The sequence below is a fragment of the Phocoena phocoena genome, chromosome 13 (assembly GCF_963924675.1).
Source record: "Phocoena phocoena chromosome 13, mPhoPho1.1, whole genome shotgun sequence".
NCBI classification, from domain to species: Eukaryota; Metazoa; Chordata; class Mammalia; order Artiodactyla; family Phocoenidae; genus Phocoena; species Phocoena phocoena.
Window position 1 is genome coordinate 21,159,583 of NC_089231.1, and position 27,878 is coordinate 21,187,460.

General features: G+C 35.8%; 1 protein-coding gene across 1 annotated transcript in view; it reads right to left on the bottom strand.

Moving 5' to 3' along the window:
- Window positions 1–27,878, bottom strand: part of DCC (DCC netrin 1 receptor) — a 771,692-nt gene that overhangs the window by 312,788 nt on the left and 431,026 nt on the right. Inside the window, exons 10-12 of the mRNA XM_065889420.1 lie at window positions 13,777–13,925; window positions 11,966–12,104; window positions 5,683–5,732 (exon numbers count right to left, since the gene is read on the bottom strand). Of these exons, the coding sequence (XP_065745492.1) occupies window positions 5,683–5,732; window positions 11,966–12,104; window positions 13,777–13,925 (338 nt within the window). The remainder of the gene's footprint in view (window positions 1–5,682; window positions 5,733–11,965; window positions 12,105–13,776; window positions 13,926–27,878) is intronic.

Genomic DNA, 27,878 nt, shown 5'->3' on the forward strand with positions numbered 1-27,878 from the left:
AATCTACAGATTTAGTGCAATCCCTATCAAACTATCACTGGCATTTTGCACAGAACTAGAACAAAAAAATTCACAATTTGTATGCAAACACAAAAGACCCCGAATACCCAAAGCAATCCTGAGAAAGAAAAACAGAGCTGGAGGAATCAGGCTCCCGGACTTCAGCCTATACTACAAAGCTACAGTAATCAAGACAGTATGGTACTGGCACAAAAACAGAAATATAGATCAATGGAATAGGAAAGAAAGCCCAGAGATAAAACCCATGCACATATGGTCACTTTATTTTTGATAAATGAGGCAAGAATATACAATGGAGAAAAGACAGCCTCTTCAATAAGTGGTGCTGGGAAACTGGACAGCTACATGTAAAAGAATGAAATTAGAACACTCCCTAACACCATACACAAAAATAAACTCAAAATGGATTGAAAACCTAAATGTAAGGCCAGAAACTATCAAACTCTTAGAGGAAAACATAGGCAGAACACTCTGTGACATAAATCACAGCAAGATCCTTTTTGACCCATCTCCTAGAGAAACAGAAATAAAAACAAAAATAAACAAATGGGACCTAATGAAACTTCAAAGCTTTTGCACAGCAAAGGAAACCATAAACAAGACCAAAAGACAACCCTCAGAATGGGAGAAAATATTTGCAAATGAAGCAACTGACAAAGGATTAATCTCCAAAATATAAAAGCAGCACATGCAGCTCAATATCAAAAAAAAAAAAAAACCCAATCCAAAAATGGACAGAAGATCTAACTAGACATTTCTCCAAAGAAGATATACAGATTGCCAACAAACGCGTGAAAGGGTACTCAACATCACTAATCATTAGAGAAATGCAAATCAAAAGTACAGTGCAATATCATCTCACACCTGTCAGGATGGCCATAATGAAAAAATCTAGAAAAAATAAATGCTGGAGAGGGTGTGGAAAAAAGGGAACCCTCATACACTGTTGGTAGGAATGTAAATTGATACAGCCACTATGGAGAACAGTGTGGAGGTTCCTTAAAAAACTAAAAATAGAACTACCATATGACCCAGCAATCCCACTACTGGGCATATACCCTGAGAAAGCCATCATTCAAAAAGTGTCATGTACCACAATGTGCATTGCAGCTCTATTTACAATAGCCAGGACATGGAAGCAACCTAAGTGTCCGTCAACAGATGAATGGCTCAAGAAGATGTGGCACATATATACAATGGAATATTACTCAGCCATAAAAAGAAACAGAACTGAGTTATTTGTAGTGAGGTGGATGGACTAGAGTCTGTCATAGAAAGTGAAGTAAGTCAGAAAGAGAAAAACAAATACCGTATGCTAACATATATGGAATCTCAAAAAAAAAAAAATGGTCATGAAGAACCTAGGGCAAGATGGTAATGAAGATGCAGACCTACTAGAGAATGGACTTGAGGACACTAGAAGGAGGAAGGGTAAGCTGGGATGAAGTGAGAGAGTGGCATGGACATATATACACTACCAAATGTAAAATAGATAGCTAGTGGGAAGCAGTCACATAGCATAGGGAGATCAGCTTGGTGCTTTGTGACCAGCTAGAGAGGTGGGATAGGGAGGGTGGGAGGGAGGGAGATGCAAGAGGGAAGAGATATGGGGATATATGTATAACTGATTCACTTTGTTATAAAGCAGAAACTAACACCACTGTAAAGCAATTATACTCCAATAATAATGTTAAAAAAAATGTTCTGTGTATTATGACTGAGTACAAATAACTGTGTGAAGTTTGTGAGTGTAAATATTATTGTAAATGCCAGTTTCTAATTTATCTTTACATGGAATCAATCATCTAAGTTCTCCTATGTCTCCTCCTTCTCTACATTAAATTTGAGAAATCTACCACATTTGTAAGCGGAGGACTCAGAGCTCCAGTTCCAAGTAACTCAGTGGCCAAAGTGTATTTTACGAAGGATTTAGGATGATTCAGAGAGAAACGAGCAAACAAAAAAATATTTTTCATGAGCTATCTAAGGCCTTTATACAACACAAAAGAGGGAGATTAACATTTATAAGAATCATGGTGTGACAGTAGAAGTGGTTCCAGAACACCTACACGAACTGTGCAGTTTCAGAGAGGTGAGGTTGCCATACAGCAGGAAACAGTGTTAATGTAAGTGCTCTCTGCACAGCCAAGAGAAGACAACCCCAATTACAGAATAAAGAAAAAACAAGGCATGCCCCCACAAAAAAAACAGAAGACCTGCAAATTAACATCATAATTCAACTGGCTCTTTGTTTTTACTTCTTCCAGTTTCTCCTCTTCTCCTTATTTTGACAATTTTGCTCACAGTGGCTACCAAGTGAATAAACCAGGTGGGAATCAAATGCAAAAGCCTCACTCAGCTATCTGCTTGGCTGTCCCTCTTTTTTTTTTTCGCGGTACGTGGGCCTCTCACTGTTGTGGCCTCTCCCGTTGCGGAGCACAGGCTCCGGATGCGCAGGCTCAGCGGCCATGGCTCACGGGCCCAGCCGCTCCGCGACATGTGGGATCTTCGCGGACCGGGGCATGAACCCGTGTCCCCTGCATCGGCAGGCGGACTCAACCACTGCGCCACCAGGGAAGCCCTGTCACTTCTGTTGATAAGAGAATTATCACTAGCCCAATGACAGAAGACACAGACCTCAGTCAAAATCCTTCCTGTATATGTATGTATATGTATAACTGATTCACTTTGCTGTACAGCAGAAACTAACACAACATTGTAAATCAACTATACTCCAATAAAAAAATTAATTAAAAAAAGAAATAAATTATTTCTTTAACCGTCAAAGCTTAACTGAAAAAAAAAATCCTTTTTTTTTTTTCAGCGCCTTTTTCAGAGGCCCACATACCGCAAAAAAAATATCTATATACATCTATAGATATATATATAAATGATAATTTTATATCTTGTATTCACTTCTCGGTTCTATGGACAGAAATCCTAGCCATCTGTGTGCAAACGCCAAGAAATTTTCTCATTGTCTGTCAATAAAATGGTCAATTATGTTCCATAATTACAGATATGATATAGAATAAGAACTTAAAATATGACTGCTCCTTCTATATTAAGTAAAAATTTCAAGTAAATGAATAACATTAAAGTCATAATTCTATTAGTGTAAAAGAATACAACACTATTCAACTACAATGTTTCTTTCTTTACAAATTTTTTCCTTAAAATGGTAATCATCTGGGGCAAATATTAGTATATTTGAGAGCTTTTGTTTCAAACGAGACAAATATAAAAATATCATATTATTGTTTTTCTCTGCATCAACATATCTGGAATGATAAAACAGTGCTTTGATCATCCAGTTCCTTTCCTCTTGGTAACAATCCAAGAAAAATAATTTATAATGCCTGAAAAGCTAGGAAAGAAGATAAAAGAGGGAGGGAGAGGAGAGCAAGAAGCTTTCTAGTGCTTGGGCCGGCTGTATTCATTCTGAAAAGCTAATGAACAAGTTAAATTTTCTGGTAGTGCAACATTACACAGATAATTTCAGGAAGATAGAAGCAGGGGTGTTAATATTTGGTTGCTGCAAACACTGCAGATTTTAGAAGAGCATGGCCTGTGATATTTGATTATGTGTATGTGTGTGTGTGTGTGTGTGTGTGCATATATATATATATATATATATATATATATATATATATATATCAGTTGAAAAAGTCAATTTTGCAATCCAGGAATTCCCTCCTATAGGAGGGTAATAAATTCATATTCAAAGACAGTCAGCAACCAGGGTCATTCAATAATGCCTTATTCACATTCCAGAAGAAAACATTCATCCTTTGCTAAAGTAGACTTTTTATGGGATACGAGCATACACACACAAAATAGCTTATATCAATTTCTATGTTCCGTCCTGAAGGAAAGATGTAAATCGGGTGAAACTCTAATAAAAATGAGTCATTAAAACAAGAGCAACTACAATATGGTCTTCCAGTTTCATTCATTAGCAACCTACAATAATTATAAGAATCTACTTGACTTTGGTTTGGCAATCTGTTAACTAGAATAGCACATCTGTAAAATATTTAATGTTGTAAATAATAGTGTCATTTTTAGGGTGATGTCTATTTCTCATTATTTTCCTTTAGCTCATTTTTCTTCCCTTAGTTCATTTATTTTTCTCCCTTCTAAGTTTAAATTTGTTTCATTCATTCTTATCCAATTAGTGCCTAAAATTGTAAGAGGATAACCATTTTAGAGACATTTCACTAGCTCCAAAAGGTAAACTCATTGGACAGAGGTAAATCTGATCAAAATCACAAAATATGGCTTCGTCAGAGACTTTTGCAAAATATGGCAAGAAACTGTACATTGAGTGAAGTGATAGCTACTGATGCTAAGTTAGATCCTTTGCATATGCTATATTACTACTTCCTCATGACAAATCAATAAGGGAGGGATTAACATGCACACTGTATGAATATAGAGAAACTGAAGTTTACTGAGGTTCGAAACTTTTCTGACATCGTATACAGTTACTAGAAGAGGAAGCTAGGATTAAAAATCAAAGTATGACTTTCTCTAAGACACATATGATTTTCCTGTCGTCTTCTAGAGCTTGGAGACCGGTTAGGCTAATCTCCTCACTGAGACCCAGGGAGAGTGAAATTATTCCGCTAAGCACACACAACCAGATGATGACAGAGGCAAGCCAGGCCAATCTTACTTTTGCTTTCCTCTACTGTGTGGTTTTCTCTTCTTTCCAATGCTGAGTGAGACACACTTGAAAAAGGAGATATTTCTAGAAAACTGATTCTGGCATTAACTCCTTATCTTCAGCTACACCCAGCCTAATTTAAACCCTTTTGAAAGTTGTATCAACTTTTCAGGCCAGTAAAACATTAATCACTGATTAATACTGCTTCATACAGATAATCTTATCAGACCTCAAGAACAGCCTTCCATGTCTATATTTATAAGAGAAGAAGAGGAATGAGGATGAAATATTCAATTCAAATTAAATCTACCAGGAAACAAAGTCTCTCTTTATCACACCTCTTGTAATTACTTTTTTCATTCCTACATTCAATTGTTCCATCTAGCACATTATGTCCTATACAGTAAGTCCCCCACATACAAACGAGTTCCATTCTGAGAGCGCATTCAAACGTCCAATTTGTTCGTAAGTCCAACCAAGTTAGCCTAGGTACCCAACGAACACAATCGGCTACATAGTACTATACTGTAATAGGTTTATAATACTTTTCAGACAAATAATACATAAAAAAACAAACACAAAAAATAAAGAACACATTTTTAATCTTACAGTACAGTACCCTGAAAAGTACAGTAGTAGAGTACAATAGCTGGCACACAGAGGCATGTTCGCATCTTTGAAAGTTCGCAACTTGAATGTTCGTTATGTGGGGGACTTACTGTACTGATAAGTATAGGTAAATAGACAACTTTGTTACCTGATGGAATAGCCTTTAATCATGATAACATTTATAAAATCAAGTGTACTAGAAGCAAACAACTCCTTCATTTAATCCATTCAAGTGTGGTGGAAGATGTGGGATTAATGCCACTCACTGTGTTGTTCTGGAACATTTCCTCACATGGAAGCCACCATCCACCCCAAGCAGTGGATGGGTGATTGAAAGTTACACATGTATTGGTGACGAAGTAGTAAACATTTCCACAACTCACCCTTGAATTAACTACTTCCAGGGAGACATTCTGAGGCGGGGCACTTGGCACTAGAAGAAATAAAACAAGGTGAGATCGTTATTGCCAAAGTCACGAAAGAGAAACTCCAACCCTCTGTGAAAAGAGAAAGCATGTCTTTTTCACTGTTCATAAGAATAATTAGGTAGGTAATTCCAGGTGGCACTTCAAAATTTTCCTGGAGAGATGAAAAATGACTGCATTTGTTTTTCTCACTTAGTGGCCCAGTTATCCATCTAGGGAGCCCCCAAAACTCTTAGGCAAAAAGCACCTGCCATGATACTAAATACTGCCGTTTAATTACAGCTTTCTGGTGATAACCTTCCCAGAGGAACCAATAAAAACACACGAGAGATTTCCTAGAGTGGTTTAAGGGCTTAAGATATTGTGCATTTCAGGACCTCCACGGTTTTATGATGAAATATGTCATTCTAACGGTCACTCTCGTTGCTTAATCCTTTTAAATGCAACCTTTATTATCCCTTAAAAAGTGAAAAGAAGAAATACATCCCTTTTCTTTTTCTCACACTTTGTAATTAAATCTCTGTGCCATAGAGGCAAGCAGGTTACCAGAGAGCATTTGGTGAGCCAATTCTATTAACAAAGGAGCAATTTATTTTTCTTCGTGGGTTTTCTAGGTATTTTCCTTCTCTTACTTGCATTTTGATTGTTCCAATCCTTCATGGAAGGAGGAAGAACATATACAGCTTTCTTTATAATACTTCTAATGGATATTTACTATATCAAAAAGTGAATATTCTATCAAGTTAGTAATTCAATGATAGCCATTCACTGAATGACTGTAATACCTCAAGTACTATTCTAGATGTCTTGGATGAATCATATAAATAAATAAATAAATAATTCAGTCCCACAACAGTAATATAAGTAGCATTCAGTAAATGCTTAATATATATAAATCAGAGTATTCCTTATCTTTTTTCATGACAAATTGATAAATTTAATAGAGGAGAAAGGCTTTCAGCATCTTCAAAAATTTAAGGGCCATTTTTGTTATGTTCCTCTTTTTTAATTTGAACTTGGACAATAATCTATGTTTTCCTGGGGTGCTTATATTTACCCTGAATTTATTTATCTCCTACTCTGATTTTGCCTTCTCAGAAGTAATCACTATGAGGGCATGATATATGCCTGATTAATCTTTAAATCCTCCAAACTGACATTCAATTAATATTTACTGACTCAATAATTAAATGAACAAATGGATACTTACTTAAATATTAGCTCCTGGACCTTTCTGGACATGATAGGAATTATAATCACTCATTTTGTTTGACTTTGATGAATAAGTGATAAACATGATAGGAATTATAGTCACTTATTTTGTTAGTACTTGATAAAGGTTATTAGCAATGTAACTTGTGGTAAAATGTTTATCAGAGCTTGTTTTTCATGAATTAGGTCAACAGCATTCTTTCAAAAACTATTTCATTATTTAGGAGATAGACTTTATTTTTTAATTTAATTCTGCTATGGTTTTCTTATCAAATACAGAATATAATCTTCACAGGAACCAGGATTTTTGTCCTTTTGATGCTGCATCCCCAATACTGATGTGTGTTAAGCACATGGGGCACAGTCAGCAAATATATATTGAATGAATCAATTAATAGAAAGATTATAAGATTACAATAAAATATTTTTCATATTTAGAGTTTTGGTCAACAAATTTGGTCACAATAAAAAAAGTTTATAATTTTGCAATTTTATTTTTTAAATTAAGGTATAACATACAGGAAAGTGCATAAACCTTGAATGTATGACTGGATAAAGTGGTGTGTGTGTGTGTGTGTGTGTGTGTGTGTGTACATCCCCATTTAAACACCACCTAGATCAAGATATAGAACATTTTCAATAACCTGGAAAGCTCACTGTGTCCCTTCTTAGTCAGTATCTTTCTGATAGTAACCACTACTTATTATCACCTCTAACTCCACAGATTAGTTTATTTTGAGCTTACTAAAAGCAAAACCATAGTTGTGTGTTCTCTTTCCCAGAGGCTGGCTTCTTTCGCTTACTTCTTGAGATCCATTCATATTGTTGCATGTAGCAATAGTTTTTTGTTTTGTTTTGTTGCTCCATAGTATTACAATGTACAATTATTCTAATTTATATTTATCTGTTCTACTGATGAATGGCATTTGGATCAATTTCTAGTTTGGAGTTATGAGAATAAAGCTGCTATGAAAATTTTAGTCTGTGTCTTCTGCTGGACAATTGCACTCATTTCCTTCATTCATTTATACCTAGGAGTGGAAATACTGGTGGTGGGGGAGCCCCTATGAGGGTTAAACATATGTTAAGTTTTAATAGATACAAAGTTTTCTAAAGTGACTGTACCAAGAAAAGATTAAAGATAGTCTGGAAATAAAAATAATTTGTGTGATCAGAAGAACTAAAAAAAAACTGATGTTCTCACAATGAGGAAGAATTTAATATGACCCACATTCAAATCACTTTGTAAAGCAGTAAAAATTAAAACAGGTACAAACTGAAAAAAAAAATGCTGTGTTCTAAATCATATAATTGCACAGCTTCTGAAAAATATATTCTTTAAAAGCGAAGACTGGGAATAATGTCTTAATATTAGGTGATAATAAATCACTTCTTACTGATGAAAAATATTTCTAGCTTAGGTTTCATATGATATTCTAATATTTATATCATATTATACTTTACTAATCATATTACACACACTTTTGACCAATTAAATAATATGAAAACACAGAATATTGGAGGAAAGAGAAGGTATTTAAATTTATCATACATTTTGTTCTAGGTACTGTGCTAGTTGATATGTAACCCTTAAATCTCACTTTAATGAAAATTTATAAATGGCATTTAACTCCTCATTTCAGAAAGCCAAGAATATATAAGAACAATAATAAACTACCACAATTTGATAATTTTCCATATTAGGAATTTAAAGCCATCAAGTCCCAAAGGTGGACTTGTAACAACGGTGTTAATGAATTTTGCCTATTTTTTTACAATATAAATTTCTCTTACTTTTCACTGATGGCACACTGGCTATTCTTGCCTTACACAGTCAGAAAAAAAAATGGACAATGTTTTTCTACAGTATTTTTAGTTATTATTCTCTTCTTCTTACTATCAATTTCCGTACTATTTACAAATAAATAGATAAATAGGATTAGATGCTTGGTGGAAGTGAGTGGAATCCATATTTATCTATTGGGACTTTTCTTTATTTGTTTCATGAGGCAGAGGGGAAGGACATAGTTCATTGCTTTTCTCTTCGAAATGTCAAGTAATTTATCAATTACAATAGGTTCATTAAAGCCAATCAGAGGCATTTGGTCTGGAAACTCCTCTCAATGTGGTGGAGCATGCTGGTTTAAGCACATGGTGTTGAAGCATTCTGTAGAGAAGATTAAGTTCTCAAACTTGTAAATGAATCGTACATATAGTCACTTGAATTCCTCCCCTTAGCAAGTGTGTGCTGTCCTGTACACATAATTTGTGGATTGAAAGAATTTATATGTAGCCCTGAGCTTTTTTCTTGAAGGATCTAATATGAGACATTTATTATCGAATAAGAGAAACAATATATTTCCACACTGAATCCCCCTCATTTACTTGCTTATATGACCTGGCTCTGCTGCTTACTAGCTTTTGTGACCTCTACCTTAGTTTTGACATCTGTAAAGTAGGGAAAAATACAGTGTTGTGAAGTGTGTGGAGCAGGGCCTTGCACTAATAAGTACTCAATAAATATTAGCGATAACAGTAAGAAGCACATTCCTATAGCTAAGCTTGCCTATAAAATTTGGTCCCTCTGCTTTTGAACACAGGGCAAGTTGGCATGGACACCAATAAATGTTAATTAATTCATAAAATCTGTTAGTAACCTATTCATGTCAACTAGTTCCAGAGACAGTGCTTAAGAACAAACTGGCAAAACTACTTACAGTCTACACTAAATATTAGGCTGTCTGGATTGATGCTCTACAATCCCAACGGTTCGAAGAAGTGGAACGCTGTAAACTAATGATATACTAGGTGGAGGAATCTGAACAAAAAAGTGTTTCTTCCCAGAAAAACAATTAAAACAGAGCTAAATTAGAGATGACAGCTCCTTAGAATAAAATCTTTACAAGCATCTTAGCATAACATGGATACTTTGGGGATAATTAATTAAGAAAAAAAGTTATTTGCATTTTATTTTTGCTTTTATTCAATTTTTCTATAGTCCCAACATAAATTCTTTATGGTAAGAATTTCTCTGGCCTTATAGGAAATCTGATGCTCTCTATAACACATATATATTTACACATAATCATATGTTAAGTTAGTGACACAAAGAGGAAGTCCTAAAGATGAGTCTATACTTACAAACATTTGTACAGGTTTGGCTGAACTGTCTGATTAATTCAATAAATATTTACTGAGTTAGGAGGGATAGAGAGATGAATATAACATCATCCCTCATATTAAGGAACACTTAGAATAATGAGAAAAAGAGACATTGGCATAGATAACATTTATTAAACATTTAAATATATGCCATGCCCATGTTTTAGGTGCTTATGTGGATTAAACATTTAATTTTCACAACATCTCCCTTGTATAACATCCAGAAAGTCAAGGAGAACAGGACTTTGTGACTTACAACTGGGAAGCAGGTGACTGTTAATTGTAATTAAATTCATCTGTATGTGACCTCAGCATGCATAGTTTCAGTAGAGAGAAGAGGACATCAGATTGAAGTACAAGAGATGAGTTTATTGTAAAGATGAAAGCAGACGAGGTTGAAGTACCCACCCGTAGGGTCCCCTGAAGTTCATGTGTTCTCTCTCAAGTGCATCTGACAGAGGGAAGCCGGGGTCCCTTGCAGAGTGATGCTTGTTGGATTAGAGTCATGAAATCCTTTTATTTAAGGACAGGCATTTTCTAAATCCTAAATGTTGCAATACTTCTAGATAATAATTCTTGGATTAATGAGTAATAATCTATCTTTCTCACTTATGACATTTAAAACCAAAGTAGAGAATAAGGCCACAGCATTACAGTTCAGTGTGTGAATGAAATCTACATAAATTATGTAAAATATTCATTTTCATTTGTTTTCCTTTTATTTTTATAATTATAAGTTGTGAAGTAATTTATTCTGCCAATAAATATTCTGTTCTGTCTTCAATAACAGAATCAGATGGATGGGCTTAAGAATTACATTAAAAATTATACCAAAGCGGTGTCAGATATAAAGTATTATTTTACATTGAAATTGCAAATGAACATTACTCCTGTGTCTTCTTTACACTATCCTTAATAACATGCATGCCCTTCTTCATTTCACTGATATTGTATGAAACATCCACCCAGATGCTTTCCTAGATTGAAGCAAGGTTGGATCAGTCAAGGAATCACAAACTAAAGTCATTTTTTTGAAATTCGAAAGATCAATAATTTATAGAATTACACATACCAACATGGAAACCGTTGCTGAAAAGAAATAGCTTGATGCCTTTTTAGTATTCATGGAGGTCACATCTCTGCATTTCTGCACCTGCCTGAATTGTCACTGGCCCCATATCATATGCTCTGCTGTGCTTTATTTTCACTTTTCATTAAACTTCCAACCTTTCATTATCATCCATTTTTAGATCCCTAGTTTCCTCTGCTACTGCTTTGTCAAATTCATCTACTTCATTAAGATTTCTTTCTCTTTTTTATGGCATTAAAAATATGTCTCATCTTTCATTTGTTAGGCAAGGTAAAACTAAAATATAAATTTTCATATTCAGTTTTAATACTTTCAATACTGGATTATTTGGCCTAAAACTTCATGATTTTTTTCAAATTAAGAGGTATATGTAGGAGGACTGTCCATCATTTACACTTTTAACCATCTACCACTGTTTAGAAGGGGAAACAAAAGAAAGATGCTGATGTAAACTAGCCTACACACACGCACAAATGTGTTTGTATTTATAGGAATAAAGGGAAACACACACAAAGAAATGACTCTGAGCTCTTAGGCAGCAGCCACACTTTGAAGATGACTAATTAGGATATCCTGATTCAGAGTGTATACCTTTTCAAAGTTTAAATTTGACTGTAATAGATAGTTTGAGTGAATTAGCCAAATTTCTAATGTATGCTAGTATACTCCATGAAGTTTTAGTTAGGAAACCTTGAACATGGAATCTATGACATATATCCAATATTATTTCATTATTATAACAACTATGTGAGTCAAATTTCACTGTCTATAACTTACCATCAGAAAGCGTAACCACAGTTATGTCATCAGTAGATACTCCTGGTCCGTAGCGATTGTAAGCTAGGAATCGAAGACTATATTCCGTGAATTTTTTCAGGCCTTCCAGCTTATAAGATAGTCCATCAACCTCTATATTCTGCAGACATAAAACACCAAAACCGTCATTCAGGAGACAAGTAAAAGCTGAAATGGCAGCCATTCTGTGCAATCAGTGAGTTGGATGTTAGACTCTTACTCACAAAACTACACTTTAGCCTTATTATGAGTTGTTATAAAACCTAAATTGTGACACACACTCCCCCACTGAAGACCAAACCACTCCGTAGACCCTAGTTAAAACAGCACCATGCTATCTTTACAGTCATTAAGTTCCAATTTGTTTAACACCACCCAATACACTGAATGGCGTGCACTACTAACGCCCACACCAAAACCCTGACAGGCAGAAGGCAGCTTGTAAATCCACGGGAAGGGAGAGTTGCTCCTGGACCCAAAATGGAACAATTTACCAAGATACAATAGAATTCTTCCTTCTTGTGCTGAAATATACCTGAGATTCTGGAAACTGAGGGATACTTTGCTACAATTGTTATGGATACTTTGCTACAATTGTTATCTCTCAAAATGCTGTGAGGTTAAGTTGGAATTGTTTTCAGCAGTTCACAGATGTAGAATTGAGGTAATGGAGGTGAAGGTCACTGAGCAAATCAGAGCCAGTTCACTCCAGAAGATCCATTATACAGCTCTTCCCAATGATCCTCACACTCTATCTTGGGTGACACTATTTTTTAATTTATTTAAATGAATTGGTAAAATGCATTATTGAAGCACTAAAATGTGTAGGAAAAGGGTAGAATAGAAAGGTGAAAATAAGAGCTAAATAGCATGGGAGCAGTAAACAACAACAAAAAAAATGGAATGAATGATTACTTAGGAGGATCTCAATAATTCTTATGCTATAACTTGGACCTTGGAACTGTTCTGAATAGAACTAGTGCAAACATTTTATTTTAATGAAAAGTATCTATCATGCAGTGTATGTGGAAGCATGAAGACCACACTATAATGGGCAAATTTCACAACACATCATAAGAACTTCAATATCCCAAGGTCATTTCTGGTCTTTCCTATTTAACTACCCACTTGTCTATGTATCTTTTCCCACATGAACTTGAGAATCTGGAAGTAAACATCTCAGTAGTCATATATATGTCACAAAATAGAATAGTTGAGTTTCATGTGTCTCTCTTAAGACTCATTTACTCTTACTTTACATGAAAATCTAATTTGTCTATTTTCCAATGTCTGTGGTAACCACAGATTAGAAGCAAAATAGAAGGTAGTCTTCAGGAGTAAAGTAATTCTGAAAACAACAAGAAGTGATAGGTGATGGTCCCATGGTGGGGAGAAGACAGAAACAACATCAAACATATGAATGAAAAAAGAATGAAAAAAGCAATTTGACGGAAGTTGCTGAAAATAAGATTGATCATCCCGTAGGATGAGGACTGAAAATGCAAGTACTTTTCTAGAACCAGATGGGCTCGTTCAAACGTGGTCACACTGGCCCAGACCACAATATACTCAAACAAAAACTCTGCATCCTTTGTATTGACTTCATCTCATTGCCCATTTGCCTCTCTTACCACCCGAATTCAATGAGATTGCTTAACATTTTCAATAACAGTTTCTTTAAAACTGATCAGCTATCCAATGAATGTGCTGGATACTGGTTTATATCAAGAGCCTGCAGATCTCCTGCAATTTCTCCGATAGGCGATAGGAGTGGGGCCCATTCTCTTGCCTACCTGTTCCTTCCCCGTGGACACTTCAGTGCAGAACAATCTGTAACCTTGTACTGGACCATTTGCATAGGCAGGGGGTTCCCAGGTAATAAGAACTGAGGTAGGTGAGGTAGATACAGCTTGCAGATTTTCTACTGGCCCTGGAACTTGCACTGTTTACAAGAGAAATTGGTTAGTACAAGAAGGTCCTCTTTCTCAAAACAAACAGAATTTCATCTTTTACAGTTCAAGGAAATTATAGCACCATGTACTATTTTTAGAACCATATGGAATAAGAATATAAAAACATAGGATATAAACAGAAAGTTATGAAATTTTAGAATCATTTCATTTTAAAATTCAGAAGAGGACTTATATTAATCTAAATTACTTATTTCATTTTACGGTTGAGGAAACTGGTCAAGGAGTATAAGTGACTAGGGTAATGGCTGAATAAGAGTGGGATTCTTAATCTAAATTCTTAGTACGGAGAATTTTTCACTTTGCAAGTAGGCCTTTGCCTGTGTATTGCTAACTGCAGAAGGAAAAGAGAAAATGCAATTAGAATACTTGTACATCATGATCCTACTTATAATTCAAATAGGCAGCACAGTTATGGATAATTTACCACATTGCCCTTATTTAAGTCATCATTTTAAAATCTTGCCTAAATCTGGGTCCTTTAAATTAATTTCAGGATTTAACCTTCAATTTTACTTTCTAGTATTCTATCTTCTCTCATAACTATTACTTCACTTAATCAAGGATAAGAAGCTTGTTCATTAAAGAAATTAGATAAACACAGGTCTGCAATCACTTAACCAAAACAGTTCTGTCCAGATGTGTTTCTATATCCAAAAATTTTCAGGTTTTAGAAATGTAACATGGTGCATACACAGTGTTTTATGTAACACCCCGAGTGGGGTCTGTGGTAGCACCCTGTTATCAAACCATATATTTGCAGCAAATATATGACATTCACACCAAACAGGATTATTAAAGACTATATATAGCCTAACATAAGGTCAAGTCAGTTTAGGGTGTGAAATGAGTTAAGAAAATCCTTCTGATTTTAGATTTGCAAATTCTGAATATGTGCAGAATTCTTTATTTGTGCCTGTGGACCTGAAATTAAATATACGGTTTGTAAATGGTAAATTCAATAATCACATTAGTTACTATAATCTGAAATAAATAAATAGTCTCATCATTGCAAGCATAACAACAACTTTAACTTAAACATGCTGTGTGCTTCCCCCAGCCTTAGATACCACCTAGCTTTGGACAGATAGATATACATTTTTGGCCTCTAATTCAACTCTTGTGAGTTTGAACTTCCATAGCGAAATAGCATATGAAAACTCAGATGACATGATATCTGATGATATACTTCTTAGATCGGAATGGAACCTGTGTCTCTGGATCATTTTCAGAATTTGTTCCATGGAACCCAGCTCCTTAAGGCATTACCGCTCACACATTTTTTGGGGAAAAAAATACTCATGTCAGAAACATATTTTATGTTGAGACAGGCTGGGACCTGGGCCGGGACCCATTGCTGCAGTGCACCTGGACAAACCTCTCCCCAAGCAACAGAATACAAAGAAACTATAAGGGACTAAAAATAACTGTGCATGTGCAGTTGGGGCAAATTATGGACAAGGAGATACAAAAAGACCAAAAAAATTCCCACCTGCCACTTCTGAAGAGCTGGGAGCAAAGACAGGGTGTTGGGAGCAAAAGTAGGGTACTGCGCATGCCCCCTGCACTCAACACCACCAAATGGGTGGGGAGACCACCTAAGACACCCCTCTGGCCGAATCCTTGGACACACCCCTTCCCTCACCCCACAGAAGGAACAAGTTCGCCCTTCCTCAGGGAGCGAGCAAGGGAACCTGTTACTTGTTTTCGCTCCTCCCTGCTGCAGCATGGGCCCCAATAAAGCCTTGCTTGATTGGGGAAGGCCAAGAACCCTGGTCGGTATCAATGTCACCTTCACCTATTTTCCTACCAGTCCCCAAATCTGGAGAATCGTTATTATTGACAATTGCATTCTTTTCACCTTAACAACTGATTATTAATAATTTCTTAAAAACTTATTTGGAAGACATTTTATACCTATAGAAAATGTTAAGAATGAGAAGAGTACATAGAACACCTTTGTTCCCTTTATCAAGATTTACCCGTTATTAACACTTTGTTTGATAAACTTTATCATTCTCTCTCTCAATTATCTATCTATCTATTGAGATTTAGTTGCACCGATCGAGCTCTCTACCCCTAAATTCTTTAATGCATATTTCCTAAGAATTAACGTGTGTACGAATGATATAGTTGTCAACTTCGGTGCATTTCATAGTAATACAATATCACTAATCGTCATCTGTGTCAACTGACTCAATAGTGTCATTTATGTAGCATTTTCATCTCTAATTGAGGATCCAGTTTATGGTTAAGTTTGAATTTCTTTACCATATCTCTTTAGTCTGCTTTATAGTGAAACAGTTCAAAAGCCTTTCTTTATTTTTTAGGACATATATATATATACATATATATATATATATATACATGTATTTACATTTTTATTGGAGTATAGTTGATTTACAATGTTGTGTTAGTTTCAGGTGTACAGCAAAGTGAATCAGTTATACATATATCCACTCCTTTATTTTTTAAGATTCTTTTCCCATATAGGCCATTACAGAGTACTAAGTAGAGTTCCCTGTGCTACACAGTGGGTTCTTATTAGTCAACTATTTTATACATAGTAGTGTGTATATGTCAGTCCCAACCTCCCAATTTATCACCCCTTCTCCCCAATACCCTGGTAACTGTAAGTTTGTTTTCTACATCCGTGACTCTACTTCTGTTTTGTAAATAAATTCACTTGTACCCTTTATTTTTAGATTCCACATATAAGTGATATCATGTGATATTCATCTTTCTGTATCTGACTTATTTCACTCAGTATGACAATCTCTAGGTCCATCCATGTAGCTGCAAATGGCATTATTTTCTTTTTTATTGCTGAGTAATATTCCATTGTATATATGTGCCACATCTTCTCTAACCATTCCTCTGCTGGTGGACATTTAGGTTGCTTCCATGTCCTGGCTATTGTAAATAGTGCTGCAATGAACATTGGGGTGCACGTATCTTTTTGAATTATGGTTTTCTCTGGGTATATGTCCAGGAGTGGGATTGCTGGGTTCTATTTTAATTAATAGAATGTTCTTCATTTTGGGTTTGTCTTTGTTTCTTCATACTGAATTTAGGTTATACATTCCAGGCTGAAACAAAATGCAAGCGATGTCAGTCCTTCTCAAGGCATCACATCCAGAGGCATGAGATCTCTGTACCATCATTTATGTTAATTTTGAATAGCAGGTCAAGGTACCATCAGATTTCTCCACTGGAGAGTTAAGTGGTCCCCTGCATCCCCCCAGACCCCAGCCCTCTGCTCCATTGCTTACAACTAATAAACAATCTGTGTGGAGATACTACATTGGGAGTATGCTTTTTATCAATGCCTCTAAGTTCTTTGGGTGAACAAGAAACACATGAATGTGTATACACAGGTACACAAAAATATTTAGGTGGATACATATACTCAAATACACAGATCCATATGCTATTTTTCATGACTCTATAGATTCCTCCCATTCCAGTCCATGGATGGGGTCATTCTTGCCCTCCTCATTCTTCTTTTACATGTCCTTTCTTCCAAAGGGAGAACTCTGAGTCCCAAACACTTGTATTTTGATAGACATTTCATGAGAGTATCCCCACCTCAGTACTCTTCCATGAAGCAGTAATTTTTCTATGGGAAATCCCTTATTTCACACACAAAGGAGACTTTAGTAGACATTGTTGAACGGTGGCAAGTCTTGCCTGTGTCAAAGTTTATAGTGATGCAGTTAGAATTGTATTATAATGAAGCAGAAATTTTCTTCCATGGGGAAAAAAAGCAAACTCAAAATTTGCCTGCTGATAACTCTTCAACCAGATTTTCAAAGTACAATATTTTAAATAACATTAGTAAAAACACCAATGACTTGCATACTTCTTTGATTACTTATACACTCACAAAGACAATGCAAACATTTCAAGAAGGGACATTTCTGATTCGGAATCTACTGTTCTTCTACGGAAGGGAGATAGAGAAAGGAGCAGAAACAGCAGCAAGACTGAGTGAACCGCTTAAGATATATGTTGAATGTGAGGTAACCAGGATTTTGAAAGTTCACATAGAGCACATTTGTGCAGTCCATTCATGTGTAAAGTATTAACTGAATGTGACTGAATGTGTCCTTTCTGGCTCTCCCATGGCTAAAGTGAATGGGGCATTGCTTACTAAGAACAGGGCTTATTCTGAGAGAAAAGATTCAGATTTTAAAATGGCCAAACTCCAAAGCCATCACTCCCACTGTGAGATGTAACACATTCGAGAAAGGTTTCCAGGACATGTCTGGGAGAAAGGAAGGGGAGGCAATGCTTGGGGAGTTTCTGCTTATCTGTTCTACTGGAGCACAATGGGGTGATGTGAAACAATTTTAAATGTTTTCAATATTTGAGGAACAAAGAAGAAAATGAGTTTGCACTTCACCTGGACCACCACATGCAGAGTCAGTGGCAACTTTGCTAAGGAGGCAGGGGTGTGAAGAGTGCCCATGTCACTCAGAGTTTCCTGAGGCTCCGGGTGTGGCTGGGAGGGAATCTAGAAATGACCCATACACCCAGAGTGAGCCACCTGAGAATCTGGAAGGACAAGCTGAAAGGGCCACTTAGCATGGTAGGGGCACATGGCGGGCAGGGGGAGGTGGGAGGATGCAAAGCCTGTCTATGACTTTTTGAGTGCGTGGGGATCAATCACTTCCATCAGGCATTGTGGAGAAGAAACTACAGGGATGCTGCAGCTCAAGGCAACACCCCAACAATAACAAACATTAGACCATACTCCTCCCCTGATGATTCCAGCCACGGCTGCTTAGTGTCCTGGCTGTTAGGAGAATGGTCCAAACCCTTCCCTGAGTTTCCCAAACAGTAAGAACAGCTGTCTTCTCCAGAGGTATGCACAAGGCTAGGTATAGAGAAAGTAATCGATAAATGTGTGTCAAGTGAAGGGCTTTATATGCAGTTACCAAATGTTACGGTAAATCACAAGCCTAAATACATAGTCTAACTCATTTGGTTTTGTTGGTTCAGCTTTGTCACTATGAGTGATCAGAAAATTGTATTTTCCTAACACACCTGATGAGAACTAAAGTTGCTATATATGTCTGTGTTTCTTGTATGCATGAGAGTCTGTGTACACTTTGCCCACAGTATAATTTCTTTAAATGTACATGTGGCGTAGTTACCAGTGGGACAATGCCAGGCAGTAAGTACCATAATTTGGATTCAGGACATACTGGTAGTGTCAATCCCAATCATCTGTTCACCAGCTGAATTATTCTCCCTTCCTAATGGTCACTGGACACCAGCAGGGAAAAAAAGTGTACTTGGGAATCCAGAACAATTTCAAACAGAGATAATAGATACCGGAAGTAAAAAGGAACATTCAGAGCATTTAGTTTAAGCATTCACAGACAACAGTATGCGTTTTCATAGATTACATTTGACTTGTTAGTGTAAAGTTTCCAATTGTCTTTTTCTGAAAAAGGATTGTATTTTAGAATAAGATCATTTCCTACTTTATGTTTTAAAATATAATTTATTTCATGATCTGATTGAATTGGTAGAGTTTCTTTAATATCCTCATATATGAAGATAAAAATACTATAATCCTATGTTATCATGAATTACATGAAATTAATCTAATCTAATCCAATCCAATATAATCTAATCTATTCAAATGTAAGCAACTCATAAATCAATGCCAGCCTAACCAAGTACCTTTTTATTTTTTTATTATGTATAAAGTATTGATTAGAATTGTGAACTGTCTAAACCTAAGTAAAAATGAATTATTCTTCCACATAAACCAAAGACTCTTTAGAAACTGAATAATTTAATTTTACAGAGAAATGTCAGTTAAGTGATATATGAGCATTAATTTTTATTTTTATTTTTTTATACAGCAGGTTCTCAATAGTTATCTATTTTATACACATCAGTGTATACATGTCAATCCCAATCTCCCAATTCATCAAACCACCACCCCACCCCCCACCACTTTCCCTCCTTGGCGTCCATTCATTTGTTCTCTACATCTGTGTCTTAATTTCTATGCTGCAAACCTGTTCATCTGTACCATTTTTCTAGGTACCATATATATGCGTTAATATACGATATTTGTTTCTCTCTTTCTGACTTACTTCACTCTGTATGACAGTCTGTAGATCAATCCATGTCTCTACAAATGACCCAATTTCATTCCTTTTTATGGCTGAGTAATATTCCATTGTATATATATACCACATCTTCTTTATCCATTCATCTGTCGATGGGCATTTAGGTTTCTTCCATGAGCTGGCTATTGTAAATAATGCTGCAATGAACATTGGGATTCATGTCTCTTTATTTTTTTTTTTTTTAATTTTATTTATTTATTTATTTTTGGCTGTGTTGGGTCTTCGTTTCTATGTGAGGGCTTTCTCTAGTTGTGGTGAGCAGGGCCCACTCTTCATCGCGGTGCGCTGGCCTCTCACTGTCGCGGCCTCTCGTTGCGGAGCGCAGGCTCCAGACGCGCAGGCTCAGTAGTTGTGGCTCACGGGCCCAGTTGCCCCGCGGCATGTGGGATCTTCCCGGACCAGGGCTCGAACCCGTGTCCCCTGCATTGGCAGGCGGATTCTTAACCACTGTGCCACCAGGGAAGCCCCATGTCTCTTTTTGAATTATGGTTTTCTCTGGGTATATGCCCAGTAGTGGGATCACTGGGTCATATGGTAATTCTATTTTTAGTTTTTTAAGGACCCTCCATACTGTTCTCCATAGTGGCTGTATCAATTTACATTCCCACCAACAGTGTATGAGGGTTCCCTTTTCTCCACACCTTCTGCAGCATTTATTTTTTCTAGATTTTTTCATGATGGCCATCCTGACAGGTGTGAGATGATATTGCACTGTAGTTTTGATTTGCATTTCTCTAATGATTAGTGATGTTGAGCACCCTTTCATGTGTTTGTTAGCAATCTGTATATCTTCTTTGGAGAAATGTCTATTTAGGTCTTCTGCCCGTTTTTAGATTGGGTTATTTGTTTTTTTTTGATATTGAGCTGCATGAGCTGCTTTTATATTTTGGAGATTAATCCTTTGTCAGTTGCTTCATTTGCAAATATTTTCTCCCATTCTGAGGGTTGTCTTTTCATCTTGTTTATGGTTTCCTTTGCTGTGCAAAAGCTTTTAAGTTTTATTAGGTCCCATTTGTTTATTTTTATTTCCACTTCATATATACATATATATTTATATACATAAATACAGATACAGATATACAGTCATATATATATATATACACACACACACAGATATATACAGAGAGAGATAGATATAGGTATATACAGTATATGTATAGATATACATACCCGCAGGTTCTGCATGTCTGGATTCAACCAACCTCAGTTCAGTTCAAAAATACAAAAAAAACAAAAAATTCCAGAATGTTCCAAAAACCAAAACTTGAATTTGCTGTACTGTGGCAACTATTTACATAGCATTTACATTTTACTTACAACTATTCACATAGCATTTAGATTGTATTAGGTGTTATAAGTAATCTAGAGATATTAATAATTAATCAAGATTAAATATACTGGAGGATATGTGTAGGTTATATGCAAATACAAATACTACCTCATTTTATGTAGGATACTTAAGCATCTTCAGATTTTGGTATCAACGGGGGAGCCCTGAAATCAATGCCAATGAAGATACTGAGGGACAACTGTACAGACATATGGGCATACCTTGGAGACACTGTATATTAGGTTCCAGACCACCCCAATAAAGCAATTATCACAATAAAGGAAACCAAAATTTTTCGTTTCCCAGTGCCTATAAAAAGTCATGTTTACACTGTACTGTATTCTGTTAAGTGTGCCTTACGTCTAAAAAAAATGTACATAATTTAAAAATACTTCATTGCTAAAATATGTTAACTATCATCTGAAACCTCAGTGAGCCATAATCCTTTTGCAGGGGGAGGGTCTTGCCTTGATGTTGGTGGCGGCTGACTGATCAGGGTGGTGGTGCTGAAGCCTGGGGCAGCTGTGGCATTTTCTTAAAATAAGACAACAATGAAGTTTGCCACATCGATTGACTCTTCCTTTCACTTGAACACTCAGAGGTCATTCTAAGGTTATTAATTGACCTAATTTCACTATTGTTGTGCCTGAAGGAATAAGGAGGCCTGAGGAGAGAGGGAGAGGGGAGTGGCCTGTCAGTGGAGCAGTCAGAACACATCCAACATTTATCAGTTAAGTTCACCTTCTTTATATGGGTGCAGTTTGTGGAACTCCAAAAGACTTACAAGAGCAACATCAAAGATTATTGACCACAGATCACCATGACAAATAGAATCATCATGAAAAATTCTGAAATATTGCAAGAATTACCAAAATGTGTCATAGAGACAGGGAAGTGAGCAAATGCCATTGGAAAACTGGTGCCAAGAGACTTGTTCAAGACAGGGTTGCCACAGATCTTCAATTTGTAAAAAATGTAGTGTCTGCAAAGTGCAATAAAGCAAAGCACAATAAAATGAGGTCTGCCTGTATATAGATAGAGAGATAGAGAGATAGAGAGAAAGAGTTAATCGTCCAGACCAAAATACCACCTGCACGTGGGACATTCTTTTTCACAGCATTCCTGGATAGTGCCAAGACTCTGTGTTTCACTTTGAAACTGAGTTCCCCTAAAACTGAGTTCCTCTGCCAAGTTTATGATTAACTCCTCTATCCAAAACTTTACTCCCTTTCTTTTCCTAAACCTGTTCCCCTCAAGACTGAGCATTATCAAAGAAAAGGGGGATTGAAACCATATACAAGCCCCTGTGTCCTTGTCCTTTGAAGTAAAAGGCTTCTGCTTTAGTCTCCCAAGCCTCCCTTGAGTCTCAAAAGGCTGGCTCAAGAGTTAATGATTAGCAGCCAAAAATAAATAAAATAAAATAAATTAATTAAAAATAATAAAAAGAGTTAATGATTAGGAAATGTGAAGACGTAGAAACAAAGAATAGCTGTTGGGCCAGGAAACTGGTAACAATTTAGGCTATAAATCTGCCACAGAGCAGAATCACCCAACTCCCAGTTCCCTGAAAGATACAGATGAAGGCCTGACACACATTCCTAAGTTGTTTTTACAGGAAGCACACCCCCACCACATGAAAACTGCTGACCGCAAGCACGCAGACCCTGGACCGGTTGAAAAGAAGAAGTTTGATGATGCAAAACTTCACCTTGAAGCCAACCAATTCGAGAATTCTGCATGAGCTATCAGACACCCTGTGGCCCCCTCCCTCACTTTGCCTTTAAAACCTCTTCCCTGAAAGCCATTGAGGAGTTTGGGACTTTTGAACATGAGCTGCCCATTCTCCTTGCTTGGTGCCCTGCAATAAATGCTGTACTTTCCTTCACTATAACCCAGTGTCAACAGATTGGCTTTACCGTGCAGGTGAGAACAGAGGCAAGTTTGGTTAGGTAACAACATAAGCTTTTACATGTTTACTCTTCTGCACAACAGTACTATAAATTCAAATTCCTGAATTCCCTAATATTTTCCTTTTAAATTATAGCTCTAACATCGGCCTGTGGATAATATATTGTGTTTTATGTTGATTGTGGAAATATGCATATGTGCTTGTGTGTGTGTATATCTGTATATACACACACAAGTACATATACATATATTGACATATATATGTACTTGTGTATTTATTCAGACCTATGTCTATAAACTATATTTATATATAACTTACACACTTTTAAATAAGTGATTCATTATATGCATATTAGAGAGAAAGAAAAAGAGGAAAACGGAAGACTCAAAGATGTTCAACAATAGGAATCAGATGTGAAATCAATACAGTTAACAGCTTCAGCCTTCCACTTCATTACATTTTAGCATGTCAGTCAAGAGCCTTAATGGGTTTAACCACTCATCATTTCCAAGATGTCTTTAATAATCCCCACTGATCCCCACAGTTGGACAATAATTTTGTGGCAAACTGCATCTAATTTCTCTCCATCTCTATTCCAGTTACCTCTTTCTTCAAAGAATGGAAAGATTTCAGAATAGATGCATAATCTATTCAAGTAACTCATCAATCAATGTCAACCTAACCAACTACCTTTTTAAATTTCAATATTGCATTACAGTAGAAATTCATTATAACACCTGTACCTAAGAACAAATTAAATACCTATGCTAGAGTAAATGAGTTGTATTACATGTCACTATTTGTACTAGGAACAGGAATTTCTGACTATATATAAGTTTATAGTGTAACAGGGTACTTTATAATGAGTTCTTATTGCATATTAACCTAAAGATAGCATATAAAGTTGGCTGAATCTTTAATAAGGCATGATTTATCACATATAATCATACTGATGACAGGATGTATGTCTGTGTTCTATATATGTATGAGTAGGTAAATGGGGTGGGGGGAAGAATATTACAGTTTAATGAGCTACTTGATTAATTAAGAAAAGAGTCAGAAGGTATGATTTCTTGTCCCTACTCATGATAGAGACCAGTCATTGGCATCAAAGACCAAGGTGTCCATGGACCCCCTGAAATTGTCTGCATACTTTCAAAAATGTAATATGTACATTATTTGAGTTGTAGGGTACAAAGTTTCCATCATTAAGGTCTACAGTTTCCTAAGTGTAGCTCCCAGTGGATTAGATAATATCTCTGATTTCTTTTGACTCTGAAAATCAGTGACTCTATCATCAAATCATTTGTAGTGCTTATTAATTACTTTATAATGGGAAATATGGCAATAATTTCACTTTAAAATCGATATCTTCAACTTTTAATAAAATGCTATACTGTTTCATAAGCTGAAACATTTGTGAAATAGATGGTTCTATGTCATTTTGCAAATCATGGGTAAATCAAATGCATTTGAATTCATCTGGTTTAATTCATCAAATATTTTAGATTTTCCAAATGTTAGGGCTTCTGATGATCAAAAAATCAAACAGCATATACAAATTAATACCCTATTTTATTTTCCTTTCCTTTCTCTTGCTCTGTGTCTATTCTAATATCTATTTGTCTACCTTCCTGACTTCTCTGTACTGTAATTTGATATTTGTACTGAGCACGCTAAATTCCAAATTATGATTTATCAAATATATGCTTCTAAAAATGGGAGTTTAAATAACGTCTTCCAAATAAGAATGTGAATATAAGGTTTTCATAGAAAAAACTTTAGAAGGATCAAGACATGTCTCTGTCATCACAATACTGAATGAGGCTGGTATCTTTTCACCATTATACTGATGTTTCGCAGCTGGTAGTCCGAAGTGAAGACAAATGTTAGTGTCAGAGAATACCTAGTTGAACGTTTGAATATTTAAAGTCTTTTCAAAATGATTGCTTAGTACAGTGTTCCTAAATCATTAATTTAACAGCCACCAAATACTTTTTTTTTTTTAAGAACTAAAGTAACTGTGCATTAAAAAAAAAAAATCACATGTGTTGTCATTCAAATAATGACCTATAATTCACATGTCTTCAATTCAGGCCAGAATTCTGAGGGTGAGTCTACCTTCTTATTCATGTGCTAATACAAAAATGATTCCTAAGTCCATTTTTAAAAATGGATAGCAAGGGATCTAAATAATTATCTGTGGTGATCCAAACGGATTTAGGCCACAAAGCTCTCTTATTTAAGCAGCAGCTTCCATTTCCAATGATATCCTCACTGAATGTGTTTCAAATGCAAACCATTTCTGAAACTATTTGCATTTATTGATAATAAAGTGCATGCTTTGATTGCCTCTTTGATTTTTTTTTTCTCCTGTAGTTAACAGCTTTAATGATATTTCTATGAAATCTGTTTCTATTCTGCAGGGGGAATGCAACATCAAAAAGCCTGCAGGCAATGCAATTATTAACATAATAAAACCCTTCTTGACTGTACTATGCACAGATAGGAGATATGACAGTAGTTTGGCAAGGAAGAAGCACAAACTGTGGGGTAGGTTTCTATTACAAAACCACAGGAGTCTGACAAGATTTGGTTGGAGGAAGCAGTTATTACCTGAACATTTTATTGAATATTTTTGGTTTGAATAGGTGCTATCTGCTAACTCACAATATATTCAACTGTGTCATTATGTGTGCATATATGTCTGCATCTGTGTGTCTGTAGACATACATATATTGATGTATCTATATATATACACACATATATATAAAATATGTGTGATTTATGACTTACATATTACTTATATATATAAACATGTATAAATGTTGATATATTAAATAATGGATATTTTTTGACAGCATAGGAGGAAAAACTTTAATGATTCTCTCTGAAGGAAAAAAAAATCTTAAAAGTAGTCTTCTTGTGATTTGTCCTAGAACCGGAAGTAGTTTTATAATAAAAGTGATTACAGGGATAGACCTCAATGTAAGGTCTTTTCAGTGGAGTAACAGATTTTTCACTAACACCACCAAGCAATAATAACCTTGGTGAAGTACATAGCTTATGCTGAGTTTCACTTTAGAACACAAACAATGCCTAGAAAAGTAAAATGTAGTGGGTAATGTAGATTCCTGACCAAATGAGATTTCAAACCGTTTAAACTGGAGATTTCCTCTCCCGTTGCGGAACACAGGCTCCGGACTCGCAGGCTCAGCGGACATGGTCACGGGCCTAGCCGCTCCGCGGCATGTGGGATCTTCCCGGACCGGAGCACGAACCCATGTCCCCTGCATCGGCAGGCGGACTCTCAACCACTGCGCCACCAGGGAAGCCCTAAACTGGAGATTTTTAAGTAATGTCAAAGGCAACTGTTTTTAATGATACAGCAAAATTGCCAAAAATATAATCCTGAAGTTAAAAACTTAAAGTTTCAGCCAAATGTGCTTAAATTTCCATATTACTGAAGGTTTATTGTCATGTAAACCTAATCATAGTGACTTAAAAAAAAATTTTCCCAGAATAGCTTGGGTCTCCTTACTTTCCACTGTGATTGAAATTTCTAGATAAAGTAACAACTCATTTTAAAGTCTAATCACACACTCTTTATGTGTTTATAATACAATGCTTTCTCTAGTACTGTGAACTATTTTATCATGTAGAAACTTTTAAGGAACTTATTAGGACAAAGAAAACACACACAAAAACAAACAAACCAAAAAACACCTCTCTGGACTGGACGGATGATGAAGTATATAAGAACGCTAGAAATAGACCTACTGATGAAGTATATAGTAACTGAGGACAGTTATGGGAAGTTTGGTCAAGAGTGTTTCTTGAACAGCAGTTGAAAATTGCACTGATGGAAAAAGGAAGGACAGGAAATTCAGATGTGAAGGAGGAACCTAGTGAGTCAGGGTCAATGGGTGTGAATGAGTTAAAGAGTAATGGCCTTGATAATTGCCTTTCTGGAATAGAATTTACAAGTTGGTCAACAGAAAGAAAAACACTAGAGAATAGTTTGGGGAAGGCTTTAGATAAGGAAGTCCTTAAGTAAAAATAATGAGAATAATTCCAAAGTGAACTAATTAATGATGGCACAGTTAATCAGGAAACAACCCACCAACATGAAATTATCAATGGTTAAACTACTTATCTATTTTATTAGCATTATCAACAAATCAAATAGTTTCTACTGATTTCTAAGAAAATGTGTGTCTCAAGATGCTTGAAGAAAGTTAAAAAACTCATCCATTTTTTGCAAGGTGTTTGCCTCTAGAACTTCAGTTTGGGAACAAATGTTCACAAAAGAAAAAAAAAATTCAAATGAGTTTTCTAAGAAATTGTCAAGAACTTTTGAGAAATTCCAAACAGAGATAGTGGAAAGGTGAAAACTACCACTGTGATACATGGTAAAAAAAAGAAAATACCCCAAATGGGAATGAAACACCTTAATTTTGAACCCTGGATCAAAAACCCCTGTTCACTATTTAATAATACTTTATCTTTAGACCAGACTACCTTAACACTTTGC